At 42.7% G+C, this 10,629-nt stretch overlaps 1 protein-coding gene across 8 annotated transcripts in view; it reads right to left on the bottom strand.

Annotated features, from left to right (window-relative positions):
• Positions 1-2,912: 2,912 nt before the first annotated feature.
• CDC42BPA (CDC42 binding protein kinase alpha) overlaps positions 2,913-10,629 on the bottom strand; it is a 186,460-nt gene continuing 178,743 nt past the window's right edge. For all 8 annotated transcript variants that reach the window (XM_017812837.1, XM_017812838.1, XM_017812847.1 and 5 more), the window contains 3 exons: positions 10,103-10,220; positions 8,961-9,118; positions 2,913-7,801 (listed from right to left, as the gene is read on the bottom strand). In XM_017812837.1, coding sequence (XP_017668326.1) covers positions 7,670-7,801; positions 8,961-9,118; positions 10,103-10,220 — 408 coding nt within the window. In that variant the 3' untranslated portion in view covers positions 2,913-7,669. The remainder of the gene's footprint in view (positions 7,802-8,960; positions 9,119-10,102; positions 10,221-10,629) is intronic.

Genomic DNA, 10,629 nt, shown 5'->3' with positions numbered 1-10,629 from the left:
CCCTGTGGTTCTTTCTTCTTCTGGAGTGGTAATGAATAGCCAGGTGAACCACGTTCTGTTCTGTGGGATAAACAGGAGCTGAGCAAATGAAGCAGCTCCCAAGTCTCGTTGCAGTTGTTTGCTCAAAGGCTTGGAACTAGCCTTGGCAAGGCTAAACCTGTGGCCTGTTTATGCCTTCATCTTTCCATTGCAGCTGTGTCGCTAGTGCTGTGATAGTGACAAGTTTACCAAGAGTCAGAAAACATCAGTCTGGCCATGAAAATCCCTGGTAATTTACTTGTTTTCTTATTTTCTTTTGTTCTAATTCTTCTGTTAGTCTCCTGAGCACAGGTCTCTTTGCCTTTCCTCCGCTTGTGAAGGAGAGGCTGGTGGAGTTGAGGCTTACGTGGTGCTAGGAAGGCAGGTATCCTCATCTGGCAAGTGCCAGGTACATAGCAGCAGGCTCAGCTGATCCTACTCAGTTAACACAGCCCAGGAATGCAGAGGTTGTATTATCTTAAACCTCAATACATAAGAAATTCTGACAGCTCATGTGTCCAGAGGTAAAGAGCAGGTAAGTGAATAAATGGTCTCTTAGGAGGGACCTCTGAGAAACAGGAAAACAAGTTATTGTATTACCTTTATTTCAAGATCATAAACATATGAACCACTTCATTTAAGACTTGGTTGAGCACGATCCAGTGCTCTTTAATTCAAAATACTAGTCAGGTTATTCTTAACCTTTTGAGAAGATTAACTCTGCTGTTCACTGAAGTAATAGTTTACATCAAGCTGTTTATCAGTGTACACTGTTTCAGTAACTTTCCTTGTTGTTTTGAGGTCTGATAGACGTGGTTTGGTTTTCCTCCTTTGCATCTAGACCTTGCAGCTGTAAAAACAGTAGAATTGTTTGAGATGTTAAATGCTTATGTTAAAGTTTATACTTTTCTCTGAAGCTCACCTCATCTAATTCCCTTATCAGTTTTTTAAAAAGCAAATTCTGAAACTGAAGATTCAGGGTCAGTATGTCCAGAGAACTTGCAAAGAAGGCAGAATAACTCAAGGATTACAGGTCACTTTTCCAGTAAGCACTACTAGGTGAGACTGGTATGCACTTGTTCATGTGAGCACAGATCTTCTGTATACCATCCTGGGCCAAGAGCATTCAGCTCTTGGCAAACATTTCCCTTCCTGAGAGACAAACTGTGTTTAGGAATAACGTCACGCTGAACAGTGCAGTTGTTTTGCATTTGCTGAAAGGGTAGCAACTAGCAGAAGCTAAGATGTTGCTTTATTAGGAGAGCTAATTAGAGCTCCCTGTCCCTAATGCTCCTGGCCTTTTGTGTACGCTCTAAAAGCATAAATAATGGCTATGGCTTTGTCCAGAGAGATTTGTGACATGAGGAATTGTGTGTCAGTGTAACAGCCGTGCAGAAAACGTGAGCTAGAAACACTGTGCTCTGGCTTCCAGTCAAAGAAGCCTTGACATTTTACAGTGAGCAAGAACTGGTTGCTCTGTGCCAGCCAGTGCATTTGCTTGAACCACACATGTAGGTTGAGGATGTGGACTTTTCTGTGCTGCAGCAAGCTTCTGTTCTAGAAACATCCTCTTGTGAAAACAGTTCTTTATTCCATAGGGCAAGCTGGAGGTTAAAGCTGCTTCTCTGAAGACAATGCTTTTCCATTCTAAAGAATCAAGATTCAGGCTACATGTGATAGCAGTGATTTTCCTACCTTCTTTCTTTAGTCTGGGAACTCAAAACTAATGCACTCTGTGAAAAGTCAGAGCACAGGGAACATAGTATTTCCCAGAGCTACAGCAGCCAGGAGAGACGGGCAGTGGACTAAATGGGCTTAGATCCACATAAGCTCGAATGAGGGGCTGAGGAAGTAATAATTCTGACTGAAGCAGAGGGACAGGAGTAGGGTAGCCTGTGGCCATGGAAGAAGTGGGAATTGTGGTGACTGTTCCTGGAGGCAATTGCTGGTAGTCCTTGATAATGGGAGAATGCCCAGGCTGCGAGGCTGGCAGGGATCAGTAACAGCACAGTCCTGTATTTCTGCTGTGGGGGGGTGTGACTGAGCATGTGATCAAAGCTAGGACTTACCACAAGTCATTAAGGTTGGAAAAGACTTCTAAGATCATCAAGTCCAACCATCAATGTAGCACCACCATGTTCACCACTGAACCATGTCCTCAAGTGCCACATTCACACATTTTTTGAACACTTCAGGGATGGTGACTCCACCACTTACTTCCCTGGGCAGCCTGTTCCAGTACTTCACAAGCCTTTCTGTGAAGAAATTTTTCTTAATATGTAAACCTCCCCTGGCACAATGAGGCCATTTCCAACATTATACCAACAGGGTAATGAATGAAGAGGAGGATGTTGTAACCATTGCTGATGTGGAGAAAATTCCAGGCTGAGGAAGTGGTGAATGATGTGAAAGGGTCAGGGCACACACAGAACTTGACAGGTACTTAAAAATGTATGGAAGTCAATTTGATGTTGGTAGCTCAGAACTAAGAAAGAATACAGCCTCTAACACCAGGATGGCTGAACCATTTGATGTGTAACTACAAATGAAGGAGGAACATCAGAAACACTGACTACAATTATAAAACTACCTATTTTTTAGGTCATCACAGATGACCTAAGATAAAGGTCAAGAAAACTATAGTTGATCAAGTTCAGTATAGCAAAGTATAAGGTGACTTCACTTTTGTATTTTACAAAAGGATCTGGTTACTTTGTCTGAAAACTGTTAAAGGTAAATCTATTTTCTCACATATTCCTTTTCTTCCCACTGTGCACTTGTGCAGAAGTGTTACAACACGCTGATTTTATCTTCAAGAACACCATTATTCCCCTTTCCATTTCCTCCTCAAAGCTTAACAGGGGGAGGTAGGAAAAAAAGACAAAACATCTGCATTTCTAACAGTTCCCTGTTTTATTGCAGTACATCAAAGTAGGTTAATATTAAGTGTGTTACCAACATAAAATATTGGTGGTAAGTCATTTTTACATTGTTGACTTTTCCACCTTAAATATTTCTGTGCAAAAGAATCTACATCATTGTTCTGTAGCAGAGAATCTCTTACAATGTCCCCTACAACATTGAGGGCATTAAACAAAAGAGTGAGAAGAGGCAAAAAGCAGAATCTTTCCCCCACACGCACACTTGTCAGCTTTTATACTCTAAAACAAAAAAGTGATTACATCTATGCCATGCAAAACTGTACAATAATATTACAATGAAAAACCTAAAAAACGTATTTTAAAAATAAATGATATGAAACTGTCATACATAAAAAGGCAGGTATAATTGCTCTGAAATACCAACACTGGCTTGTTTGTGGATTTCTTCCCTGTGGATGAGACTTTAATTTTAAATGCAGAATCAAAACAGGTTTTACTGAGCTGCAGCTGGAATGAGAAAGTAGAGTTGGAATTCAGATAGGAAAGCCTGCAGCAGAGCGGTTTCTAGGGGTGTTTATCAAATAAAGTGTGAACACAAAGTGCACAGAAGAGTGCATTTTGTGTTAGTGCAGGAAGTTGTCCCAGTCCCTCCATGGAACTGACTCGTATTAACAAAAGAACCCACAGCAGGAGTTACCCTGTGCCACTTTGATTCTCAGACTAAGAGGCTCAGGAGCTGTGGATACTTGCACTGTAATAAATTTTACCCTTAATGCATTCATTTAAAATTAAACAGTATTCATAAAATGGAAAAGAAACCCTTTTTCCACCCAAGAGCATGTTTGTCCTGTCATTCAGGGTCTGACCATGCAAGACAACATGGTGCCAGAATCTGTTTCTGTTTTAATGATTCAACTGTTCTGTTTTGAAAGGCTGACACATGCTATGAACCCGTTAAACTTCATTTCTATAAATAAACTATGATTTTTGGACTTTTTTGGTATGACAAGACCCTTAATTTCCCTCTGCCATATACCTGAGAATAACACACCTGGCTTGTAATTTTATCAGAATCAAATCAAAGAGAGAACATTCCTGACTCAGTTTTGAAACTCATTTAAATGGGCAAAATGCACATTCGTAACAAGCCACAGCAACTACTGGAGGGGAAAAGAAGCAACTACTTCACCACAGCCTCAGGAATGTTTTTTTCAAACCACCAGTTGTCTTCTACAGGCCAAAGGCAAGAGAGAAGAGAGTACTATAACCCTGCTTTTGGGTTTATGAAATGTGGAAGGAAGCCACATATCTGTGTGTGCACACGTGCAGGGGAAAACTATTTACCAAACTTATTCCGTTCTATAACCTGGAATCCTTAGTAGCTGCCTGAATCTGGGTTCAGATCCTTGTTGCCATCAAAAGAGGAAAAAAAAATGCAAAAACCCAACAACCCATCTCTTTAAGCACTGTCAAAAATGCAAACAAACACCTTCAGTCTCAGCCAGAAGGAAAAAAATCATCTAGATACATACTGTGCACAGAGAACAAGAGCTACAGTCTTGTAGCAGTGGGAGATTTTAAGCTCCCTGAACAAAATGCAGCCCTCAAACCGTGAAGTTGAAGCAGTGCTACAGTGCAAAGGAGCAAACATCAAACCTCAGGAGACAACTGTCTCGGAGATACCAGTCAAGAGTCCTACAGTTCAAATGACCAAGTTACTTTTCCTAGCCCAATGAGTATTTAAAAAAAAGCTCAGCTGCAGTATGCATACCAACAAAAAGAAGATGAGTGTGGTTTAGAATTGAGTCTGTAGTCAAATGGTCCCCAAATATATAAAACTATGTAAGTCCTAGGACAATTTTTTCTAATAAGTGATGTGGTCATTTGCTTTTCAACTGAGAGAACAGTTGCTGTTTCTCTTTTGGACAGATGCGTATAAAAATGTACAGTACCAAAGTAATCATTAAATACAGTAATCCTAAAGGAGACTGCCAAGGCTTAGAAATTGTAGTGTACAAACAGCGTAGGCCTGTGGAGCTCTCATCCTCTGGAGCTTAGTGTTGTAACACAGCTGACCTACACTCTGCCTGAAAATGTCAGGTTTTGATATCAATAGATTGCAGGCACTGTAATGGAGTAAACACTGGGGTTTACTTGATTTAATTGTTTGCTGTGTTGTGGCTCTTTGGGTTCCATTTTCAGATAGAGCTTTAGCACAACTGCAAAAAAAAAAATCCACAAAAAAAGATCCTGTGACCCTCTCTCAGGGGACTGTCACGCAGGCTGCTCTGTCTTCAGTGACTGCTGTTTAAATGCCTTCTCTCAACATCAAAATAAGATTATTGTTTAAATACAACATACAGTAAATACAAACTAGTCTGCAAAGGCTTTGAGAAGTGTGGACATGCTTCACCAAAACAAGGGAATTGTGGGGAAAAAGCAGTGGCTATACTTGAAGCAATATGCAGCCTTTAAAAAGAAGCTGATGTGGAATTTTAATAATGCCAATAACACCCTGCCTATCTGTCCCTCAGAAATACATAAACTTTTCTGGGAGGAATTACTTTCAAGTGCTTAGCTGTTTGCTAAAGCTTTTAATTTCAAATGCCAGGCTTGCAAAAGTAGTAGCTTTGAAGTGAAAACAAACAACACAACCAGCTTGCTACTCTGAAATACCAAAAAGGAGAGAGACAGGCTTTTGATATGATCGTTTCTACAACAATTTCTTGAATTCCTGTCCCAAAATAACATTGAATGAGCTTAAACTTGGACAAACCTCTTGATTCAGAGTGGAAGAGAAATCTTACCTAGGAGACCCAGCATGATTAAATGGATTAGATGATCTGTGTCTTGTTCCCTATATCACACTTAGATCATACCTGGAAATTACTGTACATGGTTTGAACTTACCTATAAGTTCTATTAGGGAAAACAGAAACTGGAAAACTCCAAACATCTCTATGTGGGCAGAACACTACATAACTGCTGACTGCAAGAATATGGAATGGCTTAATAAGAGCAATAACAAGTTTCCGAAACCCACAAACCCCAGTATTCTAAATACAAAAAGCCCTTGCGTGTTCGAGTATGGTCATAGTATAAAGTCGGCAACAAATACTACTGAGAAGAGAGGCTCATTTGAACACACTCCCAAATGAAGAACACATCAGTCCTGCTAACTAAAGAGACATCTTCCTCTTACCATCCATTTGTACATCAGTTTTTCACTTTATTCTGTTGACTGCGTGACCAGCTTCAGCTTTTTATTTATTTTTGCAACTTCAGAGGGCTCTGTCTTCCACAGCAATACTTTCCGCCCTCCAACCTGCCCTGCTTTTGGAACCAAACAGCAGGTGAGCACATAGAAACAACGGCAAATTGCACAAACCCACAGCACAAGTAGGGAGGGAGAGGAAAACCAACCTTGCCAGCGTGGCAGTTTTGGGTCACTAGGCATCTCCGACTACCACAGTGTGAACAGTGTGAGGTCAGTCTTCAAGGTTCTTCGTTGCTACAGTGACAGCAAAGCCAGCCAGGACCAGCTTTGGGCTAAGGGCACTCGTTTGGCTGATGTGTATTAGTGTCTAGTATTTGGTAACAACAGCAACAGTTTTCTGTTTAAGGATGGTCAAGGAGATGTGGAAGATTGCTCTCTTCCGAGTTAAACCTGCTCAAAGGCTGACCCAGGGAAACAGTTTTCCTGCTGAATCCTGCTGCATTGAACTTCCTTGCTGCCTGAAGGACCTCTCCTGTAGCATGCTGCAAGGCTCCAGCTGCACAGCTAGAACAACGCATGAAACCAGGGCAGCCGCTGGGCTGACCGGGGCCCTTGGCTGTCGGGGCAGGGGGTTGCTTCCAATTGTCATTTTTGCAAAGGATGGGGACTAACACGAAAGTAGGAATTACAGCTTCAGTTAGGCTATGGCCAGAAATAAAGAAATGTTGTGAAAGCACTGCAGGGGCCTCTCCCGGCAGTGCAGCGAGCGCTGCGCGAACAGAAATTCTGTCCCGCGGAAGGTTTTAGTCCAGGCCTCCGAGTCTGTATATTACTGAGCATGAAAACAGGGACAACACAAATCTTAAATTAAAGGCTCTCTTAAATAAGCATCCATCTTCTGCTGCATACACAATGCTTTTTTTTCTTTGAATATATACATACGTATTTTACTCTAACATCTGCGTATTTATTTAAACTCTGTACTGTAGTAAAATATGCATCATTTTAATCAATAAGGATTTGCTGGCGACAATCAGATCGACATTCAAACGTGGTGGCTGAAAGCTTTTATGTGCCTCTGACATACTGATCATTCCCCATGCAGGGGAAGGGGTCTCTGTGCTACTTTTGTACAGTACAATGAGCTATTGTATGAAAACAAAATCCCTCTGAATTTTCTCTTATTGATACTGGTCTGGTCTACTTACGCTACCTTTTGGGAAGTGGGAGTGGGATAAATATGTCTTTAAAAATGAAGCAGCTGTAACCACAAATGAAACCAATACTAATACAAATCTACAGCATCTGATATTTACCAACACCATAGCTCTGCTCATTTGCTGCTGTCAAATCTGGGGAAGGGAGGGTGAGGCAGTGCCACACGGTGCTGAAGACGACCAGCTTTTACCTTCCTCTGTACCCCACTCCCAGATCACTTTCAGACAGGGAATGTGGAGGGTTAGGATGATGAAGGTGAGAACTGGAGCAAGTGAAGGGGACAGCCATGGGGACAGCAAGCTGATGTGATGTCAAATCTGAATGCTGAAGCAGTTCATGAGTCCCAACTCACGTGGTCAGAGCTCTCCAGGGAGAGACTCTTGGTCTTGTGAGGAGAGATGGGGCTGGGAGGACTGCTGAGGTTGGAGCTGTTTGATGCTGTAGAGTGTCTTGGAGAGTCAGAGTCCTGCAGTCCAAAGACACACAAGAACACCAGTAAGTAAGAGGATAGCAAGTTTGAGAGTGACTGAGGGTGTCTGAGCAACAGGTGGCTGGATTCATAGGCCTCTGTGGATTTTGCTTGTGTCCAAAAATACTGACGGATTTTTCTTCTCAAAATTTCCTGGTTCAGGGAGACACGAGAGTAAGTGGCCCATCACTCCGCTTTCAGCAGGCATAAGTACACAGCACTGCTGGGATTCTGGCAGTCTGTGTGTTGCCAAGGGCTGCTTGGTCAGCAGAGTGTGCAACTTCAGGTTGCCTGTGCAGCTACAACAGCTCCTGCCTTTTCACAGATTATGATCTGAGATGCTCTTGCACTAAACTGAGAAATCTCTGTGGTACAGGTCTCATCACAGCTAACTCTTCTATGTCACACCCAGGATATCAATCAAAAGCATCCTATCAAGTTACTCGAGTTGGACCTTCCAGAGTACAGTAGAATACAACTCTGTCTGAGCTTGAATTTGGGCTGACAGTTGCTTTCCAGCTGCAACTGGCAGGATATATTCAGTACCATAAAAAGTCTGTGATCTCTAATTTTCACACTTCTTGGTGGGTTGGGGAAGTTTTGCTGGCCAACTTCAGATTGGACCTGTCCATGTAAAACAGTCTTGGGAGGGACTGAGTTTAGCACTGGGCAGGATTTCAGTCCTATCATAACAATAGTCTCAACTGCACAGAATAGAAATTATTAAATCCAGTTCTTGCTCTAAATGAAATTATATGACAATTCTTACACTACCTTGTTAAGGTCTGACTACAAAATATCTCCTGTGAAATGGTTTCTACGATAGCTTATGAATCTTTGCAGAAGGGCAGAAGGAATATCACCACTTCAAGCTGTGACAGGTCACTATCAAGCTGTTACTGTACTGGGCCAGTATTCTCGGGAGCCTCACTACCCACGTATCTCCAGGCAGGAAGTGCCTTGGAGGCATGGAAGTGCCTTTTTCTGCATGGTAAATGCTAGGACCAGAGTTGACACAGCTTGACCAAAGTCTTTTGTGAGGAAACCTTGAAATACATGAAATTCATGTCTTCACTGTCAATGACTCCCAAACCCACGACAGGATTTAACTTCCTCATGTTTATCAACACACTTAAAAGTTTCTCCTGTCACTCACCTCTCGCTCATAGTCCCTTGTTGGTGCATCGCTGCCTTGGTCCAGGCCACCAGAGGATAAGGACCCGTCTGAGGGTGATGCCATGGGCTGACGCTTTGCTCCGTAGCTCCCTCCTGAGAATTCCCTGCGCAAAGCACTCCCGTTCTGTGCAGACGATCCTAAAACACATGGAGGAATCAAACTGTGTCACAGAGGCCCACCTAACACAGTAGAAATGTGTTTAGGTGTTTCTCTGGTTAGTTCTGCTTTCCTCCAGTGTGTCCCAAGATGTTCAGCTCGTGGCCTGCAGGCTATGTGGGCTTTTATCTTGTCTGCTGCAGTTTTTCCTATGGATTCTCCAGTCCCTCCCTTGGCATGTCAGTACTAGAACACTTTACCTAGCACAGACAGAGTCAGTGTGTTCCTGACAAAGCTGGCAGTTGTAGAAATGGCTGTGGTGACAGCCTAGTTTCAGTGGCCTCTTTTCCAGGGCGTAGGTGGGTTGTATCAGCAGACACACAACACGCTTGCTGCAAGCAGCTGGCAACGTGCAGTGATCACAGTGTGTGCCACAGGAAGGGAAAAAAGATAGAAAAGTTGGGACACCAGCTTTGCCTCTATTTCCACGTGATCTATTACTTAGCCCCTTGCCTGGTCTCGGCCCATGTCACTGTGCTGACTGTGGCACACAAAGACAGCATGGCAGCACTAGAAAGGTGTTTCCAATCCAATGCAACTCTTCTATTCCAGCAGCCAGTCTTCTATTGCTTTCCCTTTGTACTAGCAGCAAGAGAGGCATCAAGAGCTCTACAGAGTTCAGCAACAAAATCGATAACCACAGAGCTTGTGAACAACTTGTCACTGATTTAAAACACTTGAGCATGAGAAAAGTAGTCCCAAGGCTAAGAATGTAATTTTAATTCTACTGTCAATTCTAAAAACTTGACAAATTACTAACCTGGGACTCTCAAAAATGCTACCTGCTTATTCGTGTGCTCCTTCAAAAGCAAGATTAAAACACTCTGCTTGCCCTCAGCAGAACAGTCAGCCGTCACTTCTGAAAATCCCTATCCAGTACAGATAGGAGCAAACTGCAAGCAGGCAGCCCTTTCCCTAAAATACTTGTGCACAGACCCCAAAGCAACACAATTCTGTTTGCTTACGTGCTGCTAACCCGCTGCTCGCGCTCATCGACCGCCCCGGTTCCGTGCGGGATTTCGTGATCGACGGGATACTGACGGAGCCACTGAACACGGTCCGGCTTTCCTGAGGCCGAAGATTCTGAAATGCAGACACACACGACACGTTTACTTATTGACTGTCAGTCCAACCTTGGATGCTATGAAGGCAGGCCCCAAAACATATTAAAACCCCAACCTTACCAGAGCTGAATATCTGGGCAGCAAGTCAGCAAAATTTGCAAAATAATATTCTGCAGTTTAGTGCAGAGATTGGCAGCACACGCAACGCAGTAGTGAAGTGCTGAATTACATGGACATATGCAGACAACTGAAAGAATATGTCTAATAAATCATGAATTTCCTTGAAAGGATGGTTTGCAAGCCTAATTAAGCTGCTACAGATATATTCAAGTTTTATTGCATAATGCTTTCTTTCTGAACACAAGCTTCCAAGGAAACAAAATAAAATTTCTCTCTTTGATGCCACCATTTGTGTCATGATTGTGTAA

The sequence above is a fragment of the Lepidothrix coronata genome, unplaced genomic scaffold, assembly GCF_001604755.1.
Source record: "Lepidothrix coronata isolate B3197 unplaced genomic scaffold, Lepidothrix_coronata-1.0 Scaffold38, whole genome shotgun sequence".
NCBI lineage: Eukaryota > Metazoa > Chordata > Aves > Passeriformes > Pipridae > Lepidothrix > Lepidothrix coronata.
The sequence above is the reverse complement of the archived record's forward strand: the minus strand, read 5'-3'. Positions and strand labels throughout refer to the sequence as shown.